We start from the raw sequence: 16,855 nt of genomic DNA on the forward strand, positions 1-16,855 counted from the left end.
CACACACACACACACAGCTGTCAGTCACGCAGGAGCCTGCAGAGTAGAGCACTTCTCCTGTAGAGCTTGCGCGCTCGCTCTCCCGTCTCAAGTCTCGTGCCGCTGCGCTGTGCTGCGCTGCGCCCTTTCACCTGTGTTGACGCAGATTAGGAGCCCCTAGGTGACCCCCGCTCTGGATTACAGCAGGGCGCTAGCTAGCGCTGGGGGTGGGACTAGCAGGGGGGGGGGCAGTGGCGCAAGAGAGCGGGGAAGAGCAGGGGAAGACTGTTGGGTGGGGGTGGGGGTGGGGGTGGAGGTTGGACTAGTAGGGAGAGGCGGCAGTCAAGTAAGGGAGCGGTGAAGAGCAGAGTGGTGGCGGGTAGGAGGGGAGGATTGTTGCGGGTGGGGGTGGGGTTGGGTGAAAGGCACAAGGCATAAGGGTTGGAGGGGAGGATTGTGTCTACTTTCTACGCAAGCCACTCAGTGCACTTAACTTATGTGTGTGCCTCTTTCTCCTTCCTGCTTTTTCCCTCCCTCCTCTGTCCTCTCTCCTTTTCTCTTGATCTCTCTCTCTCTCTCTCTCTCTCTCTCTCTCTCTCCTTCCTATTCCAATAGGATCCCAGCGTATCAGTGACAGTGAGTTCTCTGATTACGACTGTGAAGACGGTATTGGCGTAATCTCAGGTAAATACATTGACATCAGTGCCCAAACAGTCTCAGTACTCCACTTAACTCCCCATGGTGTATTGTTATACAGACTTAGTGTTATTTGGAATGCGCTCAAAAACGTGTGATGTGCACATAGTATTGCACATACAATAATAAAAAATGTAGCACTAGACAATCTAGGTATCTACCCTGCAAATTGCAAACCGAAATCATTCACATGAACACAAACTTGCAGATGTTTGTCAGATGGGTGCATATTGCAGTTAGCTCAAGCCATGCACAGTGAATTTCAAACTATGAAAACAGAAATGAGAATGACTCCTTGTTTACAGGTAATATCCAGCCCAGACATACAGTGCATATACTACATTCCAGGGCATCGTTTTTAATGTCAACGTAAATGCTGTGAATATTTATGGTGAAGAAAGGATCTGCAAGTTTGTCTGCTGGTACACATTCAAGCTGGTGTCCGTGTGCGTGCGTGCGCGCACGCTTGCGTGTGTGTGTGTGTGTCTGTGTGTGTCTGTGTGTGTGTGTGTGTGTACTTTAAGTGCTTATGTGAGTCTGGTTTGTGTGAGAGAGAAACAGAGAGGCAGAGAGAGAGGGAGCGAGAGCGTGTGTGTGTGTGTGTGTATACTTAAAGTGCTTATGTGAGTCTGGTTTGTGTGAGAGAGAAACAGAGAGGCAGAGAGAGAGGGAGCGAGAGCGTGTGTGTGTGTGTGTGTGTGTGTGTGTGTGTGTGTGTGTGTGTGTGTGTGTGTGTGTGTGTGTGTGTGTGTGTGTGTGTGTGTGTGTGTGTTTTCACACTTGCCAGTAGCCAGCGGAGCGTCAGCGGCTCAAATCAAATTAAAGGATATTGCTAGAGAGAAGATTACAGGGAGGGTTGTCCCTTGTGCAGGGCAGAGCAGAGCAGAGCGTCAGAGATGAGGAGATGAGAGAGGGGAAAGGAAAAAGAGCACATAAGCCCAGACGTACGGTAGCAAAGTCATCTCCTGAACAGGAAATCAACACAGTACAGTACACCAACCCCCCACTGATTCAGCTGTTGGAGATAATTACTGGTGTCTCTCTTCACCAATAATTGATGTCTTCACTGGGATTATTATGTGTTTTATTTAGTTAGTTTATTTGTCAGGGACAATGCAGGGCACGTTGTTACTATCATAATGTCGTGACAAAGCCATGAAAGTACGTGTACATGTGGAACATAAAAGGATTGGCTAATTTGCAACCCCAGTCCCTGGTCAAGCTACCTATTGTATATAATAATAATATTTTCGTTTTATATAGCGCCTTTCAAAACACCCAAGGTCGCTTCACAAGGTATCGTGTAGGGAAGTGTGAGTGTGTGTGCGCGTCAGTGCGTGAGTGTGTGTGAGTGTGAGTGCATGTAAGTGAATGTGCTTGTGGAACTAGCAGCCATAAGCCTCCAAGAAGAGATGTGTCTTAAGGTGTTGTTTAAACATGGCCAGCGAAGGGGCATATCATTCTCATACTGTATGAGAAAACACTAAAGGGCCCACTTTCAGGATTAATTAATCATACATGGCATATGCATTTTATATGAATAATTCTGGTAACACTTTATTTTAGGGATACATCTATTAGCACTAATACATACAATGTCCCTGTATAAGTAACTTGTAGGGCATGTACAAAGCAAAATCAAACATTTGTTAGGCATGTATTCGTAAATGTCTTGTTCATGCACAATAAGGGATTTATTACCAATTTAACCTTAGTAAGGACCTAGTAGGCCTTAGCGTTTGCTTAGTACATGCCTTACAAGTTACTTATACAGGCATTAACATTGTATGTATTAGTGCTAATTGATGTATCCCTAAACTAAAGTGTTACCAGAATTCTTTACCATTTTTTTACGTATGAGACATTACCCATCTATCCATATCTGTCATTTCTGCAGATTACAGGCACAATGGCAGGGACTTCCAGAGCTCCACGCTGTCCGTCCCTGAGCAGGTCATGTCGTCCAATCACTGCTCGCGCTCAGACATGATCCGCACACGCTCGCGCTCCCCCAGCGTCCCTCCACCCCAAAGGTAACATGGATGATAAAAACATGGATGACCAACTCTGTGTGTGTGTGTGTGTGTGTGTGTGTGTGTGTGTGTGTGTGTGTGTGTGTGTGTGTGTGTGTGTGTGTGTGTGTGTGTGTGTGTGTGTGTGTGTGTGGCTGATTGTGTAGTCAATGTGACCGTTAAAATTTTCATTGCTTAAATGCTGTCTATTCTCATTCTCTGTTTACTTTCTTGCTATTGTACCATTTCCTCTCTCTCTCTCTGTCTCTCTGTCTCTCTGTCTCTCTGTCTGTCTGTCTGTTTCTCTCTCTCTCTCTCTCTCTCTCTCTCTCTCTCTCTCTCTCTCTCTCTCTCTCTCTCTCTCTCTCTCTCGCATGCACACACACACACACACGCACACGCACACGCACACACACACACACACACACACACGCACACGCACACGCACACACACACACACACACACAAACACACTCACTTACTCACTCACTCAGTCGGAGTCTGGACCACGGTGTCCGAGGGGGACCCTCGTTATACGGCACTGGCAGAATGGACCGGCACCGATTGTCAGAAGACCACTACTCGCCCGACAGGTAACGACTCAAACTCACACTCATCCCCCAGCATATATACACACACACACACACACACACACACACACACACACACACACACACACACACACACACACACACACACACACACACACACACACACACACACTCACACACCTGCCCACCTGACCTGCAGTGTCAAGGAGCGCCATGTTACCTTCTAGGTTTCACACACACACGCACACACGCACACATGCACACACACACACACACACACACACACACACACACACACACACACACACACACACACACACACACACACACACACACACACAGGTGCCACTGCCATTGCTATACATGTACGTTCCTAACTCCTCAAGCTAGAGCTGGAGTCAATGACTTCAAGTTTATCTAGTATGTTAAGCTTCAGCACAGGACGTTGTTGTATAGTGACGTAAATGGAACACCAACAATTTTCTATAATTTTTTCTGTTCTGTATTTTATATTCTGTACATTCTATACTTTCATGGTCGTATGTACGTTGTAGGTTAATTGGTGTAAGGTTGATTGTGGGCCAGTGTGATTAATTATTATGTTTCGCATTATTGTTTTAAATGTAATCCTAAACCTATAGGGTCTCCCCCTGAGGGAAAGGGAAAGGCCTGTTCATTATTTTTGTTTAAGTTTTTTGTTTTAGAGGCATATTTTTGGTCACTGGTGAGTCAGTGTGTTGCTCTAATTTATCCTTTTATTGATCTTATCTTTATTTAACAGGTCATCAGTGTAGTCACGAGGTCCACTTTCTCGTTTTAAAGAATATTTCTGTAATCAGTGTCTTGGAGTTCACCTCACATGTAATATACTATAGGTCCATAAACCGCTCAAAATAGGGTCACATAAAAGTCTCATGACCAGCCTACAGTAGCTGACATAGATAGTTTTGATTCTAGGTCACCTGATAACAAAGGTAATTAGGGTTCAGGGGAACTAAAAAAAGGAGTGTGATAGTGAATTCAGTTTCTTCACTATTTACCAGCTGACATTATCATAGTTCATATCCCTTATCTCTCTCAATCACTTATCTGGGATGTACTCAGTGACCTCCCTACCTCTCCATCTGTCTTCTCTCTTTATGTCTGTCTCTCCCTCCCTTTCTCTCTCATACACAGTACACATACACGCACATATTAAATCTTAAATATTTTTTTTCTCTCTTTTTTTCCTCATTTTGACTCGCGCTCTCTTTCTCTTTCCACCACCTCTCTCTCTCTCTCTCTCTCTCTCTCTCTCTCTCTCTCTCTCTCTCTCTCTCTCTCTCATTCTCTCTCATTCTCTCTCTCTCTCTCCAACATCCGCTGTGATGTTCACCATCAGCTACTATCTTACCCTACCTCCTCGAACACGACTCAGGCCCTCGAGTGCCGACGCTATTTATCAGGACCCCAGGTACAGTGCTCCTCGAGCATGGTTGAGGCATCCAGCATCCAGCTCTCCCCTTCCTGCCCAAAGCCCAAAATTCACCAGGAACTCTCTGTCCACCACCCCATCCCACCCCACGCCACCACCACCACTATCGCACCACCACCACTCTCCTCTACCCTTTGCACAGTAAAAAAAATAATGTTGTGTCAATGTTGCAGGGTAGACTGACTTTTACAGCATAAACTGTATTTACAACAGCACTGTGGAGAGTCAAATTACCATGACAGCGGAGTCAAAAGTCAGTGTTAAACTTAAGCATGTGGCCAGTGTAATTTCAACTCTACAGCTCGTAACATTCACACAATATTGAGTAGAACTAAAAAGCTCTGAAAATGTTACACTGACCAAAGACTAATTACGCGTAAATTAATTTGCTCTATTTTTGATAAGGACCAAATGTTATCTGAAACTGTTGATTTCAACTCTTTAAGAGCTACATCATCACTGGTATTTTTACTCTATGGCTGTGTAGTCTTGCCCACAGAAAGGCGCCTGTTGACACCCGAACGTGTCAGTTTGTCATCGTCGCACCCTCGGTTGCACCCTTGTATGCGGGAGAATGTTCTAGAGCTCTTGTCAGAACTTTGACAACACCGCCACATTTTTTTTTTTCATTTCATCTGTCAGGCCAGGGAGACAGTGCAGGTCTTGTCGTCACCATGGATACGGCAGTCTGTGATAATTCCTCAGATCTCCAGCTGTCTGCAGGGATATCAGTGTGTGTGTGTGTGTGTGTGTGTGTGTGTGTGTGTGTGTGTGTGTGTGTGTGTGTGTGTGTGTGTGTGTGTGTGTGTGTGTGTGTGTGTGTGTGTGTGTGTGTGTGTGTGTGTGTGGTGTTGTTTTGTGCCCTAAATACTCCTCTAAATATACACATGCTGACCTGACTCACACAGTTGTGTTGTGTTGCATAAGGCGCTTAAATACCGCTATGCCTGATGTAGATAGATAAACATGCGAGCTCTGTTTTAACTTGATTTGAGATATATGAGAAAAGTAACATAGTTATCGTCGCGTCATCATTTTTATTTTTGGGCATAAGGGCACAAATCCACAGGATGTCACTCCTCCTGAATTCATCCTTAACTCCTGCGAGGTTCCCTGACACTAAAACGCCATACCACTGAGAGTTGAATTCCTCTAGTGGCACCCCAACAGAGACTGGTGCAGTAGTTGTCAACCTTTTTTGAATTCACGCCCCCCTGGACCTAATCATAATCCTCCCAACGCCCCCTTGACCTCATCATAAGCCTGCCAATACCCTCAGTATGAAAAGATATAATGGACTAATGCTCCCCAATGGCAATTAAGCACCGCCCCACCTCAGCTCACAGCCTCATAGGGCTCCCCAACTTTCCCCGGGGGGGCTGTAGAGCCCCCATTGAGAAACACTAGACTAGTGCAAGATTCAGTCCTTGCTTGCTATCTACAGCCCGTAATACAAAGTTGAAACTGTTGGTTTTTGAATTTGATCATCCCTGTAGCCTTGTAGTGCAGATAGGATCCGACTCATTGCTTGCTGAAAAAAATTAACTACATCATAGCACTGCAATGACGTTACCAAGAGTCTTATGTAACATATTAAGACATTGCCATTACCCTTTTGGTTTAAACAATATATTATAGACTATGCATTAACCTGTTAAAACACAGCATTACATATTTGCTGTTACCAGAATGTCAAAGACCAAGTCATAGTGCTTTAGTAAAGGCCTTCTGTTATGACATAGTGGAGTAGTACTATGGTAGTTAACCTTTCAATGACTATTACAGTGTGCCACTAGTGGTACGGCACACATTATGGGCCTACGTAGTTAATGAAAAAAACTTTGCTTCAAGCACTCTATGTTATGTACTACTTATTGAGTGGTGAAAGATAAAGCCGGCTTCCGTTGCCTTGAGCTCTTGTCAATCCAACCAAGACACACTGTCTTACTGTCCTCTGCACTCCTGTCCTGCCCTGTCCTGTCCTGTCCTGCCCTGCCCTGCCCTGTGTCCATCCCTGTCGCCTTTTGTTTTTCTTTTCTCTGGCCACAGCAGTTCCCTGGCAGGTCCTCTGTATCGGGAAGATGCAGTCAGGTTACTCCGTTCAGCTAAGATTACCCGTGCACATTCAGAAGGGGGATACAATAGTCTTGAAAGGTAGAAGACTACTCTGGCTCACTAGCATGGCTGTCGCCACTGCAAATCTCTTTGAAACTTTGGTCTGGCTAACTAGCGTTGTAAAACCCATTTCTCAGAGGGAGATGTAAATGGTGTGTCTAGCTTGCGTTCATGAAATGCTTCTGTATGCTAACTATCAGACCACCCATTCCTTCACTCGCCTGTTAACTAAACTGGTTCGTCATTACCTTGAACACGCCTCTATGAAGATTGCCTGGTTACCACCAGACCTAACCACATGTGAGATAAGGTCTGGAGAGCTGCCTTCTATAAATCCCGTAGGGGGTGTGTGGTTTACGATTGACGACGGCTGTTAGTAGGGCGTTAACAATGTCCATCATTTGGCATACGTAGCCCATAGCCAATCGTGTCAGTTGTATCTATTCAAACAAACTGCAGCCATCGCCTTTCCACGCCTCCCGGCTCTCTGATTGCTGACAATGATCGGGAACCCTTGCTGAGGGATAGATTCCATGCTGTCTTTCAGATCGGAATGATTGTGTAAGGGATTGTGCAAGGTATTTCCCAGGCTACTACTGAGACATTTGAAATGCTAGGTTTTCATTGGCTCACATTCTTCGGGTGACAGAAGGTTCTTTTTTTTTCTTCAAAAGCTCTGTTTGCCAGATGAAAGTCTCAAAGAGACGTGCAGTTGTGGTAGCCAGGCTACTGGTTCATTGCTATTGTACTACAAAGCGGATTCCAAAAAAGTTGGGACACTTTGTATTTTGTGAATAAAATCAAAATGCTGGCATTTTTAAAACATCTAATATGTTAATAAGGTAGAGCATTATGTACAGACAACATATCAGTTGTTAAAGTTGAGCAGAATTATTGTTTTGAGGTAATTATGTGATCATTTAAAATTTGGCCCATGCAACAAATCTCAAAAAAGTTGGGACAGGGCCAAAACATGTTGTAATAGTTGGATAAGACTAAACACAACACAAGGAAGAATATTTTAAAAGGAACTATATTGACTGCCAACATGAATGCACAAATAAAATACCATCACATAGAGGCTATGGCACTCAGCGGCGAAGATTTTGAAGGACTAATTACTTATCTATTACACAGAAAGATTGAATTATCAAAATTGCAGGCATATAAGGCCTACTTCCGTAATATAGAGTTCTGTGTAATCATTGCACGAGTTATGAGATCATGACATACTCGTGGTCAATAAGCAAACTATGACACTCCAACAATGACAGCTCTCGAAAAAATGACCATAAACACAACACTTGATTAATGCACATGATGCAGACATTAAACAGTGTTGCGTGCGGGAAAGCTCATTCTATGGACCTAGGAGACATGTGAAACTGTCCTCTGATTATAGAATGGTAAATATTTAATCCATTTTGAAAATGATGGAGTCATGCACCCTCCAGGTTATATAGAAAATGAATACTTCAGCTTGATTTAGTGGTCAGTCTGAAAGACAGCATATATGATGGTAAAGGGGTGCAGAGGTGACTTGGTTAGGGTCTTCTTACTCATGTAGAGCATTAAAATGAATGTTGAATGATACATACAGACTTTAAACAGCAAACATAGCTACCAAGGCATTATATTTTGGAGCACCGCCTTTAGATATTGCCCCATAAAGGTGGCAAATTTCAATCTCTACTATATTCCAACAGTGTGGTACATCGTTAGAGTAAACAGGTCACAAAATTGTTTTCTTGCAGTCAGGATATGCCACATATTAAGCATAACAAAAAGGTAAACAAGTTGAAGAACACACCTATCAGTTGAGCTGCTGAAATCATGTCTCGCACATCAAAATATCTAATTTTTGAATAAAATTATGCCATCAGTCAAAGTATCTAACAGTCTCATCCCTTGTGTTGTGTTTAGTCTTATCCAATATACAAAGCATTTTATTGGCCCTGTCCCAAATTTTTTGGGATTTGTTGCAAGGGTGAAATTTTAAATGATCACATAATTACCTCAAAACAATAATTCTGCTTGACTTTAACAACTGGTATGTTGTCTGTGCATAATGTACTACCTTGTTAACATATTGAATGTTTTGAAAATGCCAGCATTTTGATTTTATTCACAAATTACAAAGTGTCCCAACTTTTTTGGAATCCGCTTTGTAAATAGCCCTAGCACCACCCTTTCCCAGAACCTTAAACATACTGTACAGTACATATACAGTACACACAGAGGTTGGACATCAGACTTTGTAAAGTAACAATCCTACCATGTATGTGTTCCAGTAAACAGCTTCTAAGTCAGATTTTCACAGCTTTTTTATTTTTGAGAGCTATGTGTCCTAAGTGATGAAATACTGAATTCTTACAATATTGGTAGGACCAATATATGGTAGGCTTCTGTACTTTCTAACTCTCTTACATTTTCAAGTCTGGGTATTCCACCTTTGTGTAAATGTAATCTCGTAGTGTCAAGGGCTGTTTTGTAGATGGTAAGATGTAGGTCGTGGTTCTTCCTTCTACTGATCACTTATCCCTTTCTCAGGTAGTCTGTTGATATTTGTGCAGGTTTTTGTTCAAAATAGTGAAAAAGTAAATATATATATATATATATACGTATATATACATGGTACATGTGTGTGTTTGTGTGCACATTTCATGCATGACTTGCCCACCTGGTTTTGCCCCTAAAAACCCGCACTACTGTAGCAGTGATTGTGAAATAAGCCTTTTGTAGTTTCCGGTGTATTGTTTTGTTTCCACCCACTTCACAGTAGCATGAGATTGATTTGGATGCATGGAGGGAAAGGAAAACAACCTAATTTGCCGATCTGAGTCTGAGAGTACGCGTATTTCCCCAGAGGAAGGTCCCATGTGGTTCTGTTTGTCCTTAGATGCACCCGTTCCCCTTCCAAAAAAACATTTTGCCGCGTAGTGAAATATGTGTGCTGTGCAGCGCGGCTTCCTCTGTGACTGAGGGGATGGGTCTGTGTTGTTTTGATGACTCTGCAAATTGGCAAGCCCCCACCCACTTGCACACAAACGCACACACTCACAAACACACACACACACGCACACACGCTCACTCACTCTCTCTCACTCTCTCACACAACAGCACCATCAATATTGTGGTGTTGAGGAAAATGCCACATCGAATCTGTTTTGCCGTTCTGTAGAGCACACAGTCAGCTACAGTGCAGTAGACCTCTCCCCAACAACAGTCGTGTCTCTGTGGAATAGATGTTTAAGTGGTGCAATGGATCATATTCCTTGTAGTTAAAGGTTATTGATCAGAGCACATCTTCTGACTCTCCCGTATTATACTCCCTTCATCTAGGAGGAGAATAAGGGACAGGAGAATGTCGGTTGCTCCTCATGAATCCTTTGAGTCCCCAGAGAGGTAAAATACAGACAGTAGACTTAACATCCATAAACAATATGGCATTTTTGTCATAGATTAACTATCCCACCATTGTTCTTTTTCATGTCATGGTGTGATGATTAACTGTTGCAATGGTTTGATGATTGCACAAAGACTGGCTGAGTGGTAGTCCTGGTAGACCTTTGACTTGCTTTTTCATGCATGACTATTTATACTGTATATTACTTGGTTTCTGGTTTGGCTAGTTGAGATGTTGCTCACGTTTTCACCTTAAGGCACGTTAAGTTTTGAAGTTCTAATATCCCTTTCTTTATTGATGCCTCCTCCCCCTACCCCATCGATGGAAAGATATTACAATGGGCCCAACCATGTACCGCAACCCTGGCCCAATCACACCGTCATGAATGGTACCTGTGATGACTATGGGTAAGTTCTTCTGAACAGACAAAGTGGTGCTGTAGACACTGAAGTACTGAAGTAGTGGTTACGTAATACAATGTTGAAGAGTGAATTGGACAGTGTCATTTGTCATACCATACCTCAAGTTCACCTCATATCCTCCATTCATTTCCATTAGCCTGTGATTGAACTAGCAATCCCAGCTTCTAACCCTAAAATCTATAGCTACATTAGATATCTTATGGTTAGATATCACACTATTCTAACATTGAACATTAAGTTTTGCCCTCTTTACTGTCCTTGTGTAGAAAGTGAGGTGTATAAGTCAATCATACCAAAGAAATCACTTAGCCTACCTGTGACATTCACTTGTAGCCTGTAGCGTATGAAGAGCCAGCTATTATTTCCCGAATGAAGTATTGTCAACTCATCATTGATTTATTCATTAGGATCCCCAGGATAGAAGTTCAGTCTCCTACAGATGCAGAAAGGTATTAGACTGTTACTACTCTAAGTAGCACTAGTTTAGGTATCTCCTATTAGAAGGAGATTAGTGGCTAGTTGGCATAGTTGGTTTTGCATTGATAGTCGTAACTTGTGATTTTGGCCGTCTCAGCATTGCCCCTGTCGTGCCGAAAAACGAGTCCCTGCCAGATCACGAGTGCCCTCATTGAAACCAATGACATTTTTGGAGAGAAAATTATACAATTTTTTTCAGAATGAATTACATGATTTATGAACTAAAAATATGCTTATGAAACATTACTCGTCCTCCACTTAATATGAGCTATTTGAATGAAACCGTAACATTTGTTATGACAATTCTTCGATTCTTTTATGGAAATAATACTGAAATTGTAACCAGCTCTTTGTAATACTTCCAGAAGGAATGTAGATGCTTTATTGGTAGGCTTTCCATCTTAAATTGTGTCGGATTTGTCTGCAAAAATGGGTTAAAACTATCTGAAAAATTGGTCATTGGTTTCCATTGGTTTCAATGAAGGCACTCGTGTTCTGGCAGGGACTCGCTTTTCGGCACGACACCCCCTGTTGTTCTGATTCTCTATATAGCAGAGTTTCCCATTGCCCCAGCCCCCTTTTTGGAGGACTTAAGGTAACTTGCTGGCTAAGGTTGCACAGATAGAATAGTTGATATGCTCAGTAGAAGTTCTGCTGGTTTGTTGGTGCCAAACAATTGTTTTTTTTAAAGAAACCAAAATTGTTTTATTTTCAGGACCACACCTTTTGACCACATTCAAGAAAAAGTTTTCTTTTCCCAGCTACAAGACAATGGGAGTCCAGAATTCCATGACGTGCCAAACCAGTCAGTTTTCCAATGAACCTCCTTTATGTGTGTTTGCTGTACATTTTATGTTTCATGTTTTGTGTTCTCTTGTGGGAGAACCGGCAGTTCAGCTTTAGGTCTGTCGAGGTGTGCCGGTGCTCTTTCAAATGCATTTTGTCCTGGGATGGATTGAGGCTCTTTGTGTGTGTGCGTGTGTGTGTGTGTGTGTGTGTGTGTGTGTGTGTGTGTGTGTGTGTGTGTGTGTGTGTGTGTGTGTGTGTGTGTGTGTGTGTGTGTGTGTGTGTGTGTGATTTAGCCAACGTTTAGCATGCGGAATTCTCATAGGACCTACAAAAGACCTGATTTTCTCTGCTGCTTCAGTATCTTTACAAACCCTAAACGGACTAACATCCCCAAAGGCCTCTCTGGATCTCTCTTGGACGGGCGGCTGTGCATGTTCGACTGCTAAGATTCCTGCTGTGTTTCTTTCCTCTTTTCCATATCCAACCCTGGGTTGCATTTCTCGAAAGCATTATTGCTAGCCAGTTAGCAACTGAGTTGGTTGTGACCAGCTAATCAGCTAACATAGTTAGCAATAATGCTTTCTAGAAACGCACTCCTGTCCTGTCCTGTCCTATCCTGACTGAGTGGGGGTCTCTGGGTAACGTGTTTGCAGGTATAGCCGGGGCATGGTGGACAGGCACGATTATCACAGGTCCCGGTCCGCCGACCAGAGGCCCATGATGGAGAGGCCCGTCTACACGCGCTCCCGCTCGTCCGAGCGACCTGACTCGGGCTACATGAGGTCCATGCCGTCTTTGCCTTCTGGAAGATCCGCCCCTCCCTCTCCCGCCCTTTCGAGGTGACCCAGCCCCAATCACAACGACTGACCAAGGACCTGCGTTTCTCAAAACCATACTTGTTAGCTAACTACCGTGCCAGCTTGGTTTGTCTTGCAATGGGCAATTGCATTGCAACAGACAAAGTAGCTGTGACTTGGTTAGCAACTGTGGTTTTGGGAAGCGGCAGTGAAATGGAGACAGAAACAAGAGAAATCGTTCCGATTACTGTGCTCCTCATGCCCGATCCCACCCCTGCTCCTCTGCATTGCCTCTGCTGCTTTCAAGTTGCATTTTAATTTCATTTTTCCCTTCTTGTGACAGTGCTGTACTTTCTTTGTGTTCATCTGTAGTATTAGATAAGTAGAAGTCGTAGAAGCTACTAATGTATTCTTTTTCCTTTTCTTTAATTTTTGTTTACTTTCTTTTCCGTTTTTGTTCCGTTGACACACTATTTATATCCTCTACTTGGGATGTAATGGTGTGGCTTTGTCATCTTTGATCGTTGAGTTGTGCTGATGTTTTTGATTTTTTTCCCCCTTCTTACTAACATTATTATTTGTTGTTGAACAGCATCCCTCCCCAACCCCCACTTTTGGTTAATGGTCTTTTGGGTGTTGGAGGGCGTGGGATCTACCTGCACTCTGGCACCTAATGCTTCTCACCGTTTTCTTACAGCATTTAAGCAGAAAGCTCGGCCACTGGCCTCACCTGCACCTACAGACTTCATAATACCTTTTGAGAAGCCAAATGATGATCTAAATTATTATTTCTGTGCAGCAAATTGGCTGAGCTGGTTATTACAGTTTGGATGAGTTTGGTAGTCATTTTGCCATTTGTGGTAGAAATCATCTACTTGAAGCCGTTTAGATGGATTGATGAGGAATTCATGTTCCAATTTTAAAAATTATTTTTTACAATTTACAGCAGTTACTGTGTAGCAGTTGCTGCTAACAATGGAGATATATCATCAATTCAAATATCGTCTTACTTAGTACACTAAGTTCATTTGGTTATCACAGCTTTGGACACACTCTCCCAATGGTAATTCCATGATCTCACTAGCCCTATGGTCTTATTTGACCAAGACTAGCCTTCAGACATTGTGTCTTGCTCCAAAGGTGCTATGAAGGTTTTTGTAGTACATGTTGCATGGTTAGTGTGCATTTTCAGCTTGCAACCCGGTGCTTCAGCTAAAATGCACATGACCGAAACATATTTACCAATACCAGTGCATGTTTTACTATGGCTAAATATGTGGTGTATATAATTGTCATTTTAATGTCTATGGCCAAACCTAATCCCTTGTGAATTTTGACAAGACACTCATTTTTGTTTTCAAATGTTTCAAATGTGTTGTTGAGTAGCATTCTAGATGAGCAACTCCTAGACGTCAGGTTTTGCGATGGTTCTGTGATGTTGTATTCGGTCAACTAGTTTGTGGCATCCATGTTGGCCCAACCGTACTGTGTGTGTGACCTACAGGGCGAACCCGCGGTCAGTCCAAACCAGCCCCTCAGGGAGAGGTCGGCAGCTACCACAGGTCCCGCCCAAGGGCTCCATAGACAGAAGTAAGTACATTGCTCTTCAAATCAAGTCAATTGAGTTTGTTTTTTTATAGTTTTTTCGACTATAGTACATGGTGAAACAACACAGTGTTTAATCAATTGGTTTTACTTTGCAACTGTTGAAACGCCGTGTGTCTATTAGTGCGTATAGACCTACTGTACATCGAACATTTTTTTGATAGTACCGATTGTAGAGTTTACCTGCATTTCACACTTTCAGGTTGGCTCAGATATACCTAGGCCTACTGCTGTATATAAAAAGTATCAATATCAAAAATATATATGTATATCTTTCATTACACTGAGGTATCACCCCTTCAAGAACAGACATCATTAATTCACTCTTGCTTCTTCAATCTTGTGTTCTGCCCTTGCTCAATCTTTTATCTGATGGCTTGGTTCCTTGTTGCCTTTTCTTTCTAGAAGAAGGAGAGGAACTGTTAATGGGCTCGCCTTATGAAGGTGTGTGGTTGATGTCAGTTGGTGTGTACAGTATCAAGTCTAGAGAGTCTTGTCTTGGCTGTAAAGGTGGCTAGCTGTTTATGTACTAACTAACACTTTTTTTGCTCCTTGCTATTCAGTGGTTTATGGTGGTAGTTTGTCGTTTTGAATAGACCAAACGACACCATAAATCTGAGAGTAGTGGGGAACAAAAACTAGCGTTGTGTATTCGGTGGTGCTAATAGGCCTCGTAGCTTTGTGCTGATGTTGTGTTTGTTTATCATGTCTAGCGTAGCGTATGTTAAGGCTAGCAGTCTTGCTGTCTGTCTCGTCGTGCATCTGTTGCTGTTCAGTTGTTTGTTGTGCAACTTCTTTTTTTAGCTTCGAAAACATGGGCAACATGAAAATGGTGTACAGTATGAAGTGTCTGTCCTTCACTGTGTGTCAGTGTGGTATAAGACCAAATGCTCACATGTTATATGTTGACTATGCAAGTCTTAGAGTCCTGAAGAATTTTGTGACACTCAGGCTAGGATGGAAAATGTGCGAGGCTACTATAACAATTTTAGAAAGCTTCTCTGCGCGAACTGCGCGAAAGACAGAGGGGGGCCTGAACACTGGTCAAGTTGGCCCTGATTCATCAGTGATTGGTGGAGAGGGAGCGTGTCTACAGTATGTTCCCCCAGCCCATTGGTCCCACAGCCCATTGGTTCCACATCACTAAGATTTTTAACATGAATTTTTAGGCCCATTGGTCCCACAACATAGTCCTGCTGCTCCATTTTCCAACATTTCTAAGAATTTATTCAAATTTAGGCCCTATTTTCCATGGCGGGGAGAAAGACACATTCTGTTAGTTTACACGGAAATGTGGGAACATGGAGTTGTGGAACATATGGCCTATATTTTAATAATTTCTCAAAAATGTGGGAACATTGAGCAGCAGGAATAAGCTGTGGGACCAATGGGCTCAGGGACCAATGGGCCGTGGGAACATAGGGCTGACCTTGGTGGGGGAAGCAACCATAAGGCAGCAGCAGATTCTGCTCATGTACAGCAGTCTACTGTATGCAGCATTGCCATGGCCATTAATAGGCACCCTCATCAGTATCTGGACTCAGTCACATGTTAAAGCACTGTGCGTGTGTGTGTGTGCATGTGCGTGCGTGCGTGCGTGTGTGCGTGTGTGTGTGTGTGTGTGTGTACCTGGGTGTGTGTGCGTGCGGTGTGTGTGTGTGGGGTGTGTGTGTGTGCTTGCGTGCGCGCGCGTGTGTGTGCATGTATGTACACATGAGTGTGTGCATGGCAGGTGTGTGAATGAGTTTCTGTCTTTGTAATGCTTGCAATGAGTTTATAGAGGAAATGCCTTGATGATTTGAGTTGTGCTGAACTGCAAAGTTATGTGTGTCTATGGTATACGTATTTTGATACGTATTGTTGTACTCTGGCTATATACAGTATCTGTCCCATGTTGTCCAGTTTTGGCCTATGACTAAGCTTGTGTTGACATATTACATTCTGTTTGTTTGTGTGTGTTTGTGTGTGTTTGCATCCTCCCCTTGTCTTGTGAAGTGAGCCCAGTGTCGTTCCAGTGTTTGCCGGAACCTTCGCGATCCCCCTCACCTCTCCCTCCCCGCTCCGTATCTCCTCAAGCTGCCATTCTGGCCGCCATGCGGGGTAACTGTACTGTAGCGTCTGAGTGCGTTGCAATATGCGACCTTGCCTCCTCCACTTGCGCTTGACTCCTCGTCCCGCCTCCTGGCCCCCTCCTCCTCCGTGGAGAAAACGATAAAGTTTCCCAGCTGTCAGCCTAGCCACAACAACTTTTGAGGGACTGTTTTTCATTCACCATCCCAATTGCAAAAAAGAGGAAAAGACTCTACAATTGAGCTTTTTGCAAGATATTGAGACATAATGCTGTTGTCAGTGATGTCATCACGATATATTACTTCCTGGTACGAGGAGAGAAGCAAGTGGAGGAGGCAAGTGGAGGAGGCAAGGTCGCATATTGCAACGCACTCCCTGTCTGCTACAGCTGCTGTCTGTTGCAGCACTGCGCAGCTTTGCAAAGCAGCACTGCCCCCCTGTGGCCCTGTGCTGCCGCTGCAA

General features: G+C 43.5%; 1 protein-coding gene across 1 annotated transcript in view; it reads left to right on the forward strand.

Moving 5' to 3' along the window:
• LOC134436616 (regulating synaptic membrane exocytosis protein 2-like) overlaps nt 1–16,855 on the forward strand; it is a 165,722-nt gene that overhangs the window by 77,696 nt on the left and 71,171 nt on the right. Inside the window, exons 16-20 of the mRNA XM_063185919.1 lie at nt 595–663; nt 2,573–2,708; nt 3,182–3,280; nt 12,575–12,760; nt 14,223–14,308. Of these exons, the coding sequence (XP_063041989.1) occupies nt 595–663; nt 2,573–2,708; nt 3,182–3,280; nt 12,575–12,760; nt 14,223–14,308 (576 nt within the window). The remainder of the gene's footprint in view (nt 1–594; nt 664–2,572; nt 2,709–3,181; nt 3,281–12,574; nt 12,761–14,222; nt 14,309–16,855) is intronic.

Source organism: Engraulis encrasicolus, chromosome 20, assembly GCF_034702125.1.
Source record: "Engraulis encrasicolus isolate BLACKSEA-1 chromosome 20, IST_EnEncr_1.0, whole genome shotgun sequence".
NCBI lineage: Eukaryota > Metazoa > Chordata > Actinopteri > Clupeiformes > Engraulidae > Engraulis > Engraulis encrasicolus.